We start from the raw sequence: 17744 nt of genomic DNA on the forward strand, positions 1-17744 counted from the left end.
TGTGAGGTTGTGTGGACCACACAAGCTGGCTATTTGGGTCATGTGGGACACATGGGTGAGTGGGGGACAAAAATATGATATTTTTAAATATATATAAAGAAAATAATACTTTTTATCTTGAAATGTGAAATTTCGATTTGCTTTTGAATCACAATTTCATGTGCACATTGCACTTGATTATATTGAAAGTTTTTGACGTCATCCTTTGTTCAATATGAATTGCCATGATGACAGGAACATTGTATTGAAAACCCCCCAACTAATTTAGCAAGCTCATGGTTCTGTACTTCAACTTGAATTAAGCCCATCCCACTCAATTTGACTTTCTTTGGATATTAGCTTTATTTGTTAATTAATTAAGAATTAAGCTTCATTCACTTAAAGTCCGAGTAGGAGTTATAGCCCCATGAGATTTGTCAACCCAACCATTATACAAATTTAGCATACTTGGGTCATTGAAATGCACCAATTCAAAGCAGCGTACTTCTAGATAAAATATATTCTTAGGGCAAGAATTTATTAATGGTCCCTAGCCATACACCCAGTATCCATGCATTATAAATTGCTATCTTCCAAATGTTACCATGGCCTCACATGCAATCTTTGACACTTTGACATGCATTATTTTGCATGCGTTTCATGCGATTTCGCTTTTTGTTTAACATCCAAATAACTTATGCATTAAAAAGTTAGATATAATTAAGATATTCGATATTTCAAAATTAGAACATCAAGATATTTCATATATCTGTTGTGGAACATCAAAAGTTAAGCATCAAGACATCCATATGTTGGTTTGGAGCATCGAGATATCTCTTTGTATAGAAGCTCCATATATATACTATTTGTTTATGGTTGATTTAGTTTTTCTATTATAATTTGATTGCTTTTAAGCTTTATTTTTCGAAATGTGTATATTCAATATTTTGACCAATATTTTCTTTAGCTCCAGAGGAGAATGTAGGAGGGATGGTAGGGGCCCGGCCCCTTAAAATAAAAAATTATTATTTTAGCTCTTTAGAAAATTTCAAAATTTCAAAATAGTAAATCTAAACTTGCATTTTAGCCATCTCTAAAATTATTAAAATTTAATTTAATCTTTTAAAAGTTATAAAGATAATAAACTATCATTTCGACCCCAATTTTTTTTTTTGACTTCCCTCATGTTTAGTTCCATTAAAAAATTTAATGTGACTTACCTTTTAAACCGCATGATGATATAACATATATATATACCTTATACTTTTTGCACATTGGGACACTACAAAATAAGGGGGGGGGGGAGAGAGAGAGAGAGAGGGGGTAAAACATTTATCAAGCTAAACGGAAATATCAATATGTATATATGCCTCCCTACAAGCAAGGGTGAATTTGTAAATTTTCATTTAAATCTTTTGAGGTTTCTTAAAATTTTATTTTAGGGTAAATTACGAGAATAGTTAGCCTACTATTCAGTTATTCAGTTCATTCTATTTTCGTTATCTCACTATTAAATTTTTCGTTTTAGTCACTTAACTTTTCAAAATTAAATATTTTAGCTATTCTTCCGTCAGATGCTTAATGAAAGTCTAACATGGGTTCTATTTTATTGGCCTAATAAAAAATTTAGCCCTACAGTGTTTACAAGATTTGTTATTTTAATTCTAATTATAAAAATTTTAAAAAAGTAAAAAAGTAGATATAAATTTTAAATATTTCAAAAACAAAATATAATAATATTTTAAAGAAATTTGTACCCAAAACGAATTTCAACAATATTTTCCACTTTGTTCTTTCTTTGATTCAATTGACGAAGTTGAAAAATATCAAGTGTCATGTCCTTAAATGCTATTTTTGTAGCAAAGAGTAAGATTGTCGAAGTTAGTGTCATTAATCCAATCATTTTTTTGGGTTTATAAATTTGTTAATTTTGAGCTTCTTTCTAGGTTTTGATTAGGCATTTGAACAAACAATATGACAAAAGAAAAAGGGACTAAATTAAAAGAGATTGAATCAAAAAAATATCTTTAATTTATGGGTTTTTCATGTGTTTGATTGATGAGAAAATGAGCATGGTTGATGAGAAAAAGTAAATATAAATTTTAAAAATTAAATATAAAAATATTTTTAAGATTGTTTAAATATATTTATAATTTTTAGAATTAGGACTAAAATGAATTTTTTTTAAACATTCATGGCTAGACTTGTTGAAAATTTTAGATTTAGGATCAAATTTGAAATAATTTGTAAATACTGGAGGGCTAAATTTGTTATTAGGCTAATAAGAAAACCCATATTAGACTTTCATTAAACGATAAGAGTGACTAAAATATTTAATTTAGAAAAATTGAGTGACTAATTAAATAAAAAATTAATAGTTGGGTGACCAAAATAGAACAAACTAAATAGTTAGTAGACTATTTTTGTACTTTACCCATTATTTTAACCTTATAATTAATTTCTAAAAATATGATAATTTGTGTCTAGCTTCCCATTATAAGAATTCAACCCTAACCCGAGTATAAACAAGTACTATTTTTATCAAAGACTTTTGTAATTGAAGAACATGGCTTCCTTTCCCTAAATTTATGGGGTAATCTAGTATAAATATGCAGCTTAAATTAAACACCCTCTCCACCTTCCCTTAGCTTGTACTCTTTTGTGCAAATATTCCCTTCCATTTGAGAAACAATGGCTTCTAACACTCTCAACCTCATTGCCATCCTCTCGCTTACCATCTCAATCCTCTTATCTTTGTATCCTCAACCAGCCATTTCATTCCAAATGGAAGATTTCGACGGCGACGAAGAATATGTGCTCGATCATCCTGTCATTATCCCTAACCTTCGATCGAGAAGCCGGTTCTTAAAGACCTCGCCGACGAAAGATAAGATCAGGAAAGGTGCCGATTGTGATCCTCACCCTTCTCTAAACATATGCAAGGGTATTTCCGCAAACAACGGGACCAGTCTACTGTATTGCTGTAAGACGCATTGTCGTAACGTGCTTAGTGATCGGAACAACTGCGGAAAATGTGGCAACCGGTGCAAGTTCGGGCAACGTTGCTGCGGTGGAGTTTGTACTAATGTTGCTAACAACGTCAACCACTGTGGCAAGTGTGGCAATCAGTGCTCGTCTGGAGTTCAGTGTGATAATGGATTTTGTGGTTATGCTTAGGTCTAAGTATTATAATGGTTTTTATCAAAATATATTTGCCAATCGAAAATGCTTTGTCTAGGGGCCGTTTTGATTATGAATAACACTTCGTTATCTACATGTATTTTTTGTATAATGGGGGGAGAATATACACATATTTTATGGTGCTGTAATTGATTTTAGTAATGGTTTTTATCTATGTTATACGATATTTTCTTTTAAATTTTAAGTAGACATATCCTCTATTTATTTGTTAAATTTGCTGTTGTGATAATTTAAAATTATAAAAAATACTCACTCGGTATTCATGTAATAAAATGACATTGTAATGGGCTTAAATTTAATAGAAAATTTAACAGTGTTAGCAATTCTTAAAAATTCACATCAACATCTTAATCGAAATAAAGTATTTAGACTACCTAATGGCATTATAAGAGGTTTTTCCTTTGGACTAAATTATAGAATAAATAACTGAATATTAAAATATCCTTTAAGTCTCTACATTTTTTGAATATTTAAAATTTAGTCTTCATATACTTTTATTTTTAAAAATTCAATCTCTCTATTTTTCGAATTTAAAAATTTAGATCCAATTGTTAACACCATCAAATTCTTATGCTCAAATCGATGGTATGACATTTTGAAATAAAAAAGAAAATATACTCACTTAGTAGTCATGTAACAAAAAAAAAAGACATTACAATGGCTTGAATTTAATATAATTTTAATAGTGTTGACAACTATTAGATGTTACATGAACATTTTAATCAAATTAAAGTATTTGAGTTGATCAATGACATATTGTAAAAATTGAGGTACCAAATCATGTCAAAAGTTGAAGTATAAAGATTAAATCTTAAATTTGAGTGTATTATAAAGATCAAAATTGAAATTGAACCATTATTATAATCTTAATTTTGAGTATAGGATAGGGGCTAAACTTGAAAAATGACCATTTTCCTATATAATGCAGAGGCAGAGAGAGAGAGAGAGAGAGAGAGAGAGAGAGAGAGAGAGAGAGCAAAACTGGAAGCTGCATGTCAGTCTTTAAGACTATTAAGGTATTCAAATTAGATATAACTACAAATTACAGAACGTTTTAATCGAAAAGTTAACAATATTAACTATTTGGATTAATTAACAAAAATATGAAATATTTGGGCTAAACTTGCAAGGCATATGCATATACATATACATATATAAGTTTTTATTTTTTAGTTTCTCATTTCCGGTAAATTTATAATAATTTATACCAATTAAATTAAATTAAAAATAATTTTCTATAAAAATATCAATAGGACATATGGTAAAATCTTGGTCTTGCTTTTGGAGTTAAAATTTTTCACCCTATGTTCCAAATAATTACCCTTTTTAAATAAAATGACGAACAATAATATTAGGCATATATTGTTTTAGGTCAGATTATGATTATAGTCTCTCTACTATGTTTAAATTTAAAATTTAGTATCTATTCTTTAAATTGATAAAATTTGGTTCCACTAGATAATATCATTAGTTAGTTGAAAATTTGAAATAATTGATTAGTTGAAATTTTGAAATAATTGATTAGTTGAAATTTTGAAATAATTGACACCTTTAATTATTCAGGTCAAAATGTTGAGGACAATTTTTTTTTCTTAAATATACCTATTTCAACTTCATGTAAATAATTGAACCAAAAAAAAAAAACTCCATGTAAATAAATATATATAATGTATTTCGTGCGCCTCCCATTAGCAACACACAGTATCCATGAAAATCGTCGTCTTATTGGGCGTCCTTCATGAACGAAAATCATGAGAATGAACCAAAAATGTTACCATGCATTATATAGTATAAATTGCTCTCTTCTTCTTCTTCTTCTTCCAAATGGTACCATGGTCTCATATGCATTACAATGCATAAAGTCGATTTTCTTTATTTTAATTTTTTTATGATTTTTTAATAATTTTTAAATATATATATATAAAGAAAATAACATTTTTTATTTTTTTTATTGTATGACTATTTTTAATGGATTATCATTTTTTAAAGAAACTTAACGATTTGAGTAACTATTGAATTAACAAAGGTACAACATGAAAAAAAAATAGTTTAGATACTACTTATGATTAAAAAAATGTTTAGGCACCAAGAGTGGAAAATGACATAGTTTAGGTATCAATTTATTAGTTAAGACTCTTTTTAGAAATAGACTTATCAATTTGGCTAACGGTTTGACTAACAAAAATACCGATTTAAAAAAAAATTTATTTAGGTATCAAAATGTAAAAAGGGTATAACTTAGGTAACAATTCAAGGTTAAACTTTGTTTTCAATGCAAGTTCAAATTTGGTGCATTATGAAATTCGAAACTTGTCAACTTTTTCCCCTCATGGTGCGTCTTTTATTAAGGTAGCCTAATGCTTTATTTGTTTGCATGTGTGACTTGTGACAATGTTTGAGACGAATTCCCTACCTTGCGAGCCTCCGTTTATTGCGTAACTCCATAGCACATGCATCTTGTTTCAGTATCGGAAATATCTCATATATCAGAAGTGGAATTTTAATATATTTCATATTTTAGATTTGGATCAGCGAGATAATTTATTTATTTGTTGTGGAGAATAAAAAAGAAGCATCAAGACATTTCATATATAAGTTTGGAGCATCATATCTATTTAGGGTGAGTAGAACTCGACTTGAATTGACAAGTTGATTTCTCTTTCAAATTTCGAGTTAATTGAATTTAGTTTTCAATTTTCCTAATCAACTCAAATAAGTAAATTGGGTTTTTGAGTTCAAGTTGAGTTGAAATTTATAACTTGATTAACTCGAATAATTAGTATAGAAAATTGTTGTAATTGCCCAATAAGTTGTTTTCAATTTCGTATAGCTGGATTACTTTGGTTTTTTCTCTTTTCTTTTTTCATTTTAACAGTTTTCAAGTATTATGGTCTCAAATTTATTTGCTATAACGTGGAATTTGGTCATTTTGTCAATAAGTTCTTAATTTGGCCTTTTAAAAAGAACTCAAACATATTTAGCCAATTTGACTCGACTCGACTTGAATTTCATTTCAACTGACTTGGTTCGAAAAAATTCAAATTAGCTAGGATGATAAATTAGAGAGAGAGAGAGAGAGAGAGAGAGAGAGAGAGAGAGAGAGAGAAATGCATGGGTGTTTGGATCTAGTGCCCTTAGTATAGTATTTTCAACTATATGTATTTTCGAACAAATTGATTTAATAGAATATTCATCAATTTCATTAATATCTTCAATATCTTGTCCTCAATGATTTTTGTACGTAAAGCAAAATTAAAATAAATACTAACTCATTGATTACCTAACATTTAATTGATACTAAGCAATATTACGTGGTCGGATCATAATGCAAAAATAAACATTATTTTTATTCTACTAGTTCAACCAGAATTTTTCCATCTCTCTCTATAAATAAATGGCACTAGTAGGGCTTTAATCATACCAACAAAATACACACACACACACACACACACACACACAAGTTTAACATAAGTTCTCAATATTGTTATTCTGGCATAGAGTAGTGGTAATTTATTTTTTATTTGTCATAAGTTGATATGTCAAATTAGGCTCCACATTTAACAAATTGCTTTCGAGCAATTTAGAGGTATTTATCGTATTTTTAGTTAGTTTTAGTTCTTTGCACTAATAAGTGAATTAGTGTGCATTTTATGCTATTTTGAGAACCGAGATGGCAAATTGGCATATAGGGCATCTGGCAAGGTTGGTGAGTAATGCGGAGAGTCCACGGTGACCCGAATAGAGTGAGGAAATCATCAAGAAGGGGGTGTCGCGATATCAAAGCATCAAAGTCATGATACCCCTAATAGTGTTGAAAACAAGGAAGATTGAGTCACCAATTGTGGTATTGCGATAACCAAAACTTTCAAGGACCCCCATTTCAAGACTATTGTAGTTATCGCGATACCAGGCTCTAGGTATCGTGATATCAGTATCGATACCAGGCTCTGGGTCGCGATATCACTATCGAAGTGAGACAAAAATTGACCACAAGGGTAGTCATTGTCCAACATGTCCTTCAACCAAAATTAGTGTGACACCCCAAAATTAGTATTTATAGTTTGGTAGATTTTATCAATAGTAAGTATTTGTTTCGGTGATTAAGGGCTTTAATTATGTGTTTACGGTATTGGGTTCAAATCTCAAAATTCAATTATTTTTATTTCTAGGCCGATCTTTGTTCGTTGGGCTTAAAAGTTATTTTCAGTTGATTCATATTAGAAAAAGCTTATTGGCTTGGGTGGTAAAATGTTTACAAGTTTATTTTGTGGTTTTGTGTTCGATTCTTTGTGTGTGCAAGTTAGTAGTATTTTTTGCTATTTTTGATTGGGTTGATCATTTAATTGTTGTGGTCTAATTGAACTCTATCTATAGGAAAAAAATTTTGATTTGTTAAAAAATTTTTGAATTGGTTTTAAATGGGTTTTGTTTTAAAATAGATAAAATAGGTTGTTTTTATCTTGTTACTTTTGAAATCAATTTCATTTTTGTTTTATTTTTTTTATTTTTGAAAACAAAACCCACATTCCCTACTTCTAATTTTCCCCCAAACCCACGCCGCTAATACCAAATTTTGTTATTTGATTTTATTCTTCTTCATTTCTTTTGTTTCTTGCTTGAATTTCCTTTAATCTTTTGGGCTGTCTTTGTGTTCGATTCATGGATTTTACTCTGTTCTCCTTTGACGATCTTGCTTCCTATTTGTTGTTACTTTTGAGTTTCGTCAGGTAAATTGTTGTGCTTTCTTTAGTAAGTTCGGATTTTGGGAGTCCTGTTTTAAATCTTGATGTAGAAATTTTATTTTTATAGGGATAGTGATTGTAGTTCGATGACAGGTTTGTTGAGACTTGATTAATTTAGTAGGGTTTTCATTGTTAAGTGATAATTCTTAAACGCCCAGCCTTCCTTCAGCATCGTAATTTCGTGAGGTTGTTGCTTGTTTAACGGTAAGAGTATGAAGGTGTTTTAGTGTATTGGAAGAGTTCAATTCTTGGTTATTTCATGTCTTATTACTATTATTAGTCGTATTATATGTCGTATTTAGGTTTTAGGAGTTTTGTTGTTGCATTCTCGTCGAATTCGAACCAGATGTGTAATGAGAAACCCGAAAATCAGTGATTGAAAAAAGCCCAAAAGGCATTCTGTCGACGAATACGACTGTGTGGTAGGTGATAGGTCGTATGCTGGAGCATGAGTGACACACGGTCTGGGCCGTTTGGGCTGTGTGGATCACACGGGCATGTGTGAGGTCATGTGGGCCACACAAGCTGGCTATTTGGGTCATGTGGGACACAAGGGCGAGTGTGGGCCAAAAATATGAAATTTACCTTAGGGCTGTGTGCAAGATTCGATCGAATAAGGCCTTTCGTATGGTCGGTATGTGAGTAAATGCACTAAAAAACATGAAATCTGGACATCCAATTGTATAGTATATACTATTTGCAAGAGTAACTAAGATGTCGAATGATAAATAAACCCTGAAGTTTATGTTAAGTATATGATTTGTATCTGATATGTTGTGCATGTAAAACTATGGCATGTATAATTTCTGCTCTGGACTTGTATGACATTTAGTATATTCTATATCTGTATCTGGGTTGGGTTGTAAATACCACGTAGAGGAAGTGATTCTGCAAAAAAAGCTATAAATCACCTATTGATCCGGCAGCTCAGCTGCAACTATTTTGTAAAGTGTCATATTAACACTAAGTGGTGTGTAGGGATGGATGGGTGTTTTATACTCATATGGTGTGTTGGGATGTTCAAAGATGGTGTGTAGCGGTTGGGGGTAGGATTATATGTCATATCTGTTCTGTTCTATTATAAATATGTTTATGATAAATCCGTCTAATATACATCTAATTGCTTTAAGTATTCGATATACACTAAGTTTTAAAAACTCACTTTTTGTTTGACTGATATTTTCAGGTAATCCTCAGGCTTAGGTGGATCGGTGCAAGCGAGAGCTCAATTAATGTCATAATCTATTTAAATTGATTTATTTAAGTTGTGGTATTTTGATTTTGTAAATTTTTGGACTTTGTGGACTTTTTGGATTGTTTAGTTTATTTTTTAAAACTTATTCCTGTATTTTTCTTGATACTACTTAAATGATTTAGTCGACAAAATTTGCATTCCTACCAAAATAAAGGGCTTTTAAACAACAAACTGTGTTTATCAAATATCTGTCTTCCGTTACGAAATTTATAAATTTTAAAAAAATATAAAAAAACAACTTTTTTAGTAAATAGAACAATAAGAAATGATTTTGTATAAAATTGAGATTTTGAAAGTTTATGACAATTTTCCATTTACTCAAAAACCAAGTTTTAAATCATATTAAGTAGCAACTCCAGATTTGGCCATAAAGTCTAGGGCAGGTTTGGAGTTTTACAATTAGACGATCAAGGGGAAATTGGTCATTATTTTTGGGTTTGTAAACTACTAGAATAGGCCAATATTGGTTGAGAAAAAGGGCACACTTCATAGTGGCTAGTTTTTACATTTTTCTCTTTATCTTTTAGGGTTTACTCTTCTTCTCCATAACTATTGAGTCTAGTTTTCATTTTTCTCTAATTTTACTTTGCAATTTACTAGTTAGTTAAGTTAATTATTACTATAGCTAAGATTTATTTATTTGTTTAGCACGTTAAACTCTTTTGTATCTGCACTTTAATTCTTTAGTTTAATACCATTTAGCTTTGTTATATTTCATCTGCTAAAAGTTTTTTTTTGTTTAACTTTCTTATTGTCATTTTTTTGTTCCTCAAACTTTTGCCATTATTTCTTAATTATTTGTTGTTAGTGTGTTTAAATACGAGCATGAGTAGCTAAATCCTAAGTGGTTGGTTGATGGAAATAATGGTTAGTTGATTTTTGGGTTCAGGGACTGAATCCTAAAATTTGAACTAAATTGAATAGACTTCAAAATTTAGTATTGATGACCCTAAGGGAAAATTTAGATAAGTGAGATTGAGAGGAGATCTTATTGGGCATCAATGCAATTGTCTCAGGCCAGTTTGGTGAGGTCAAGTGATAAACCAGAATAATTTGTCTAACTTGGTACAATTGATACTGGGAGGTAAAATTAAACCAATTTAAGAGTATTAACGATTTAGATCCCTAGTTCAAAAGTTAACCAACAACATGGAAATCAACTATGATTTACAATTGACACTTGCATGTTCACCATGTAAAAAATTAATTAGTTACATAGTTTGCATAATTTACAATTTAGTCATTTTCTATTTCTAGATAACTAATTAGTTTAATTCACCACCAATTATGTTTTATCATAATATAATGCTTAGTGAGTAGTCAGCAAGACTCATTTAATGCATGTTTGTAGCTTAGGAATTGCTTAATTGCCGATTCCTTTGGGTTCGATCCTTGGAATACTCCAATGTTCCATGAACATTAAAAATATTGCAACTGACCTATCACACTTGCAGCTACCCTTTTATATTTAATTTTCTTAATGTTAATTCCTCGCTTAGCTACAGTGTTAGCGTGCCGGAGATTGAGGAGCGGTTAAGTAGTTGGCACCGTTACTAGAAAGACGGTGTTTGTTTAAGCAATTTTTAGTATTGTTGCATGTTTCTGTTGAAAAAAATTCAGTTTGAAAATGGTTAAATTCAGTTTGAAAATGGTTTTCTTGCACAGCAAAAATTAAAATTTTAAAAACTGAACCGGTTTGTGATATAATTAAAAATTTTAAAACTGACTCGGTTTGTGATATTTATAGTAATAAACCCTAATTAAATTCATACTTGTCTTTCCTTCTTAGTGGACGTTCGTTATTCCCAACTTTCAACTAAATGATCTTCTCCGCTATTCTCATACCATGAACTACTTTGAGTGTAAGCTCAAACCAATTGAATCAAAAGACAGAACTAGAAAAAATTTTCTTTCCTTTATTTGGGATGAAAACAAAAATTCTCTCTTCTTTAATAGAAACCGATGGAATTATCTCTATTGTTTGACAAAGTAACAATCTCTCAAAGTCGTATGTTATGCTCTACTGGTGTCATATATTTATAAGAAGAGAAGGTAGAACCCTTGTTGAGTTGTAGTGATTTATTTCAAATAGAAAAACAACCTACTTAGAGTAGGAGTGGGGTGGACAGCACACCCTAGTATTCCTACTAAGATTCCTGCCCCTTTCATGTTATATGGGGTTTTGAGTCTCTCTCACATTAGGTTCAATTACGACTACTTCCTAGCCCTTTTGACCTAGTACTATGTAATGTGATCCAACCCAATTTGGTTTTTCTATTTCCCAAAATAACATTTAATATTCTATATTAAACAATTTTCTCATCCATATTTTACCCCTAGTAAAATTTTAATGATTTTACCCCGATAAAATTTTGGGAAATATGATTAATATTTCACAACTCAACATGTTCACTGTGGCTGAATGGTTTATTTTCATTTTCAGGCTTCAAAACAGCTCAAAAATATAAACTCATTTTTTCAATCATTTTTAAGTAACTCATATAGAATTGCAAATGGATCATTTCCATTTCCATTTTGGAAACCTATATTCATTTCCAAATGATTCCATTTCTCCATTTCAAAAAAACCTGTAATCATTCTTGAATATTTCTTATTTATCTTTTTCTATTCATTTCATTCATTTCTATTCAAACACGCAATTCATTTATGATTTCAATGAGCTAGCAGTGGTGTAACACCCTATATCCAATCCAAATTACCTAATATGGATGTCGGATGTTACAAAACTTAAACAGTTAGCAAAACTTTTACAATAGTCGTAAAACCATTCTAAAACATACTTCTCATTCCTTATTATATTGTTCCTAAAACAAAAAGATTAATAAAAGATAATGTTTAATAATTACATCATATTTAAAAAAAATATGATGTTACAACTTAAAACTTTGTTAAAGACAAACTTCTTCATGGCGTAGAGAAGTAAGCACCATATTCTTATGGTGTCCTTTGTAAGCATAATATCACAACTCAAATTGCTTGGGCACTTCTGCTATACTAATTCTTTAATCAAAACTTGCATCATAAATAGATGTTTTTAAGTTCAAATGAACTTACTTAATTTTAACCCAAGTTACCTTCGAGCGTTTATTTTTGAATTCCTCAACCTGAAGATTTTAGATTTCTTTTCAGTTTTTGGTAGATACTTTTCTAATATTGGGCGCATACATAAATGATAATTTCCACATTTGATCACCATATACACAATTCATTATTAGGCAGATTATAGATTTCACCACCTAATGCGGATCTCATTTCCTTTTTGGAAAATGAATGCATTCCCCATAAGGATATTCATACAGAATCTACCTTTGACAGATTCTCACATAGACATATGTTGAACACTTCACCTAGAATGGTGTACTCATAGATATAATTCTTGGCAGATACTTATATTGATTGATATCTTAAGATGAACTTTATATAGATCCTACCTTTGGCGGATTCTTATATTGATTTTGATGGTTATCGTGATACTAGTCAGATCATAACTTAAATCATCCCAGACCACAAACTTATTCTAATGGATGAAATATTCTAAGTCATCTCATGGAATCCAAGACAACCATGTTATATATTATGTAAACGCCCAGGTTTTGCGGACAACTTAGACTTCATATAACCTCTATACATATTGTGAAAACGCTAAGATTTGGTGGATACTATAGTATTTAGATAACTTCCATACATAGTGTAGACAAACTTAGGTCTGACGAACACTTAGACCACCCATAACTACGAATACACCAAGTTCTCTATAATGACAAGCTACTATGACAAATTCACTTTTCAAAAACATTGCTGGGAACTCTTTTTAGGAAATGCCCTTAGGGCATATTCAATTTTTGCCACAAGGCTATCCAAACAGGGATATCTTCAAACTTACCAAGATCTCTATCATAGAGCCAACTAGTGGAGAAGTCTCAAAGCTTACTCAGATCTCGCCAAAAAGACGATTATCCAGATTTCACCTCCAGGGCATTACAGAATACGCCATAAAGGCATCAAATAATTCTTCTTACCCTATTGGTTTTCCAAAAATGGTCTTGACCATGGTCTTTCCACATATCTTTACACTGGCCTATTCTTGTGTTTACTGTCCAAGTGGACTTCGTGTTTCCAGTTTTAACAAACTACATTCTCACCATAATGGCCTTCATTTTTACTATCTCGATAGACATCATCAAATACCACCACGGGGTCTAATATCGTATCATATATTTTCCCAACACTTCACCAAACCTCAATTCTCTAACTTCTTAGTATGCATTTCTCATTTAACATGGGACACACTTCACCAATACCTAATTTCACATGCATGCATATCACACATCATCTTGTTCATTTAGCACATCATATACCTCATTTGCAAACATGCAGAGGCTTTAGATACTTCACATACACATACACTCGTTAGTTATCCAAGAAGACATCAAAATATGAATAACCATTGTAAATTGACCGTTCTGGTAAAAGCATTTCCACCAATATCACAATCATTGGATGCAATAATTTTAGGTGGAAACGATTGCAAACCATGACTGTGTATATTAAATGCATCCCACAACATACCTTCCATGTCAGCTTCTCTAACAGGCTGATGGTAAGCATTATGAGGATAAGCCGGATTAATCGTTGAAGAGGTTCTACGAGGTGTACACTCTCCATGAAAAATCCATTTTTTATACCCCCGAATAAAGCCATCAATAATTAGATGTTTGTAGACAACTTTAGGAAAATGCCAATTGATGTTGCCAAACTTCTTACATGGCCAAAGAATCATATTCTCGTGGCTTGTATTTTGAAATGCAAAATTTAGAAAAGTTTGTACTCCATTTCAATAGTCGTTACTTACCATTGATAAATCTATTTCGTAGTTCTTGAAGTCTAAAGTTGATAATAAATTATGGTTAGTTAAGTGTTCTAAATAGATTCAAATCATGTCATTGTACTAAAATAAATAATATATATGTCAAGAATCAAGTGTCTAATTATTTAAAATATATATATCAGTGACAACATTTTACGTTTGGATACGCCAAATTTGCTATAAAAAATTTATAAGAATAATTAAGAGTGGGGAAAAACAATAGTGTTGCCCTAATTTTTGTGATTTTTATATATTCTGATCCAAAGTTTTATGTAAGTTATGATATAATATATTTTTTATATTCTCTAAATGTTAGAAACTACATTTTTTTATATTCTTTAAATGTTTATGTAAATTAATCGAAAATTAATTAATTATTCATAAAATTATTATGAAATATAATTGTTTATTTAATTAATAAAAATAATTAATTATTCATAAAATTATTATGAAATATGATTATTTATTTAATGAATCAAAAATTAATTAATTATTCATAAAATTATTATGAAATATGATTATTTATTTAATTATTCAAAAATTAATTAATTATTCATAAAATTATTATGAAATATGATATGGTTATTTATTTAATTAATCGAAAATTAATTAATTATTCATAAAATTATTATGAAATATGATATGTTTATTTATTTAATTAATCAAAAATTAATTAATTATTCATAAAATTATTATGAAATATGGTTATTTATTTAATTGGTCAAAAATTAATTAATTATTCATAAAATTATTATGAAATATGATTATTTATTTAATTAATCGAACACTAATTATTCGTACAATTATTATGAAATAAGATTATTTAATTAATTAATTGGAAATTAATTAATTATTTGTAAAATTATTATGAAATATGATTATTTATTTAACTAATCAAAAATTAATTATTCATAAAATTATTATGAAATATGATGATTTATTTAATTAATAAAAAATTAATTAATTATTCGTAAAATTATTATGAAATATGACCCAGCATTTTGGGTCAACCCACGTGATCTTATCTTCTCTACAAGTAACCCACACAATTAACTTGGTTCATTATATAATAAGGCAATGGATTATCACTATCATTAGGAATATTTCGGTTTTAAATATAAAACGTGTATCTAGTTAGTAGAGAAAAAAACTAAAATTTGGGAATACTTGGATTGAGATGGGAAAATTAATATATACATTTTGGTAAGTTAAAAAGGAAAATGTGGGAGTGGTTAGTAACTAACCAAACCAAGTGATGCCTAACTTTGGATGGAAATGTCCAACAGGAAACTTGGTCAAGGATAAGCTATTTATGTACATACAATATTGTCAACTATACTAATATTCTACTATTGGTAGCAGCATGAATTAAGAGGGTAGAACAAGCTGAAAGCAGAAAAAATCAAAGAGACAGAGAGGCGAAGGCAACATAATTGTTAGTATAAAATGAAAAGAAAGTAAGTAGTCGTAAAGAAACTATCAGCAAAAATATATATATATACTGCAGCAAGAACTACCTACCTGTGTTTCAGCAATCGACTTCCTTAGAAGTTCTTCCAATAGATAGTGCACCTAAAGATCAAAGCACATGGCATTCAACTGTTAGAATAAGAGTCGTATAGAAATTTCACTTTTAGCAAACTTAAAAAAGAACCAATAGAATTTAACCAATTCGAAAGTTTAAAAATTTATCTACTACACATAACTAAAATTAACCAATTCAAAAACAATAATAAATAAGTGTTACACATATCATATGCATGGTTTCTTTTAAATAAGTGTTACACATTCTAGTTGGCAACATGTGCTAGCAGTGCCACCACACCCCTGAAATCAACTAAACTAAGAACTCCCAATATCTTACTCTTGTTTCAGTATAAACTAAGAAAAAACATGAGATTAGAACTAGATGAAAATGGCCAAATTCAAATGCATTCAATAAACTAATTAAAATTGTTGGATTGTGCGGTAAGGATTTAGATTTCTTAAGCATCATTTCAAGTTTCAATCTTGTAAAACAGTGTTGAAAGAATTTTTTGAAAAGAAATCTGACCTAATTCAGTTTCACATATAATAAAAAAATTTTAAGATAAAAAAATTCCAATTAGCTATGAACGTATAATAACTAAATTCACAACTTACACAGAACTAATAACAAAATTTTAACCTACAAACAATGATTTCATTCTCAATTCACGGCTCTAAAATATGAACAATTCTTAAATGAATACAACTGTAAAACAATTGGACTTGGTTACAACATTTTGGTCTTCCCCAAACATTTCAAGAACTTTGTCTATATATGGTTTTCTAATAGTAATTAATTAACATAAAGTTGTCAGGTTTTTTTCATTTTTTTTTGTAAACACAAATCGAGCAGTAATTAGAAGCCTAATTATGAAGCAAAAAAATACACCTGCAAGCCCAAGCTAAAAGAAGAGAAAAGAAAGGCTGAATATGAGAGAAAACATATTATTTTCAAACAAAACCAGAAGAAGAAAAACCTGAAGAGAAAGAAGAGCTACTCTCCATTGGTGTTGAAGGGACCGTTTTATGCAAATCAGTTTCTAATTACTGCCCCATAGCAGGTAATGCAGCTTTGAACATTGTGTATATAGTACTAACTTTGGTTCAATTCTATTTCACGCTTTTTACTAACATAAACTTTCTTATTTAATATATTCATGTTTTCATAAACTATTTCATAAACAGAATAACAAACTGGTAACTGTTGTTATACGCAAATTCAGCTAACGGTAGGTGATCCTCTCAACTACCCCTGAAGTCAATCACACAGCTCCTAAGCATATCTTCTAAAAATATTTGAATAACTCGCTCAGATTATCCATTAGGCTGAGGATGGTATGCAGTATTGAAATCTAGTCTTGTACCTAAAGCCTTGTACAATTTCTTCCAGAACCTGGAGGTGAAACATGGATCCTTCTTACAATCTCAGACACGTATAGTTTACCCAACTTCTGTAGCGAATAATCGATTCTAATTGCTACACATAACACTTACTGAAAAAGTTACAAATTTAATTTAATTTATTACATTACAATTTATATATGTATCAACATAAATAAACATATAACATTAATCTATTGCTAATTTAATAAAAATAATCAATTTTACATTAATCAAAATTTCACTATTGGTAGTAATAAAAATAAATAAAATAAGAAGCATTCATATATAATATAAATTTTATTAACAATTATTTAATTATACATTAAAGTATATATAAAATATTATAATATTCAATAATAAAAAGCAGCCAGGTACATATTTTTGTTAAAAAAAAAACATCAATGTTAACGGTAATTAAAATAAATAAAAACAATTAATATTTTTAATAAAAAAAGATAAAATAGTTGATTTAATAATTGTTAGTTATATTTTAGAAGAAATATGCCATAACTAAAGAGGCAAGAAGAATGAATAAATTTATATTTTATCAACAATAATTTATTTTATCAATGTAAATATAAAAAATCTCAATATTTAATTTAATAAAAATGAGCAATAAAGGAATTTTATTTAACAAGGACATTGACTTTAATGGTAATAAAAATAATTATTACTTTATTCTAATAAAGAAAACAATGAATAACAAAAATTTATGAACAATAATTTCTTTTGTCAATTTAAATATAAAAAATAACAAAGTAGGGTCTTT

General features: G+C 29.4%; 1 protein-coding gene across 1 annotated transcript; it reads left to right on the forward strand.

The window, feature by feature from the left end:
• The first annotated feature begins 2633 nt into the window (after window positions 1–2633).
• LOC107902920 (protein GRIM REAPER) lies at window positions 2634–3339 on the forward strand. Its single transcript, XM_016829028.2, has one exon. The coding sequence runs from the start codon at window positions 2671–2673 to the stop codon at window positions 3154–3156; it is 486 nt and encodes a 161-aa protein (XP_016684517.1). The 5' UTR covers window positions 2634–2670; the 3' UTR covers window positions 3157–3339.
• The last annotated feature ends 14405 nt before the right edge of the window (window positions 3340–17744 follow it).

This window comes from Gossypium hirsutum, chromosome D05, assembly GCF_007990345.1.
Source record: "Gossypium hirsutum isolate 1008001.06 chromosome D05, Gossypium_hirsutum_v2.1, whole genome shotgun sequence".
Lineage (NCBI taxonomy): Eukaryota > Viridiplantae > Streptophyta > Magnoliopsida > Malvales > Malvaceae > Gossypium > Gossypium hirsutum.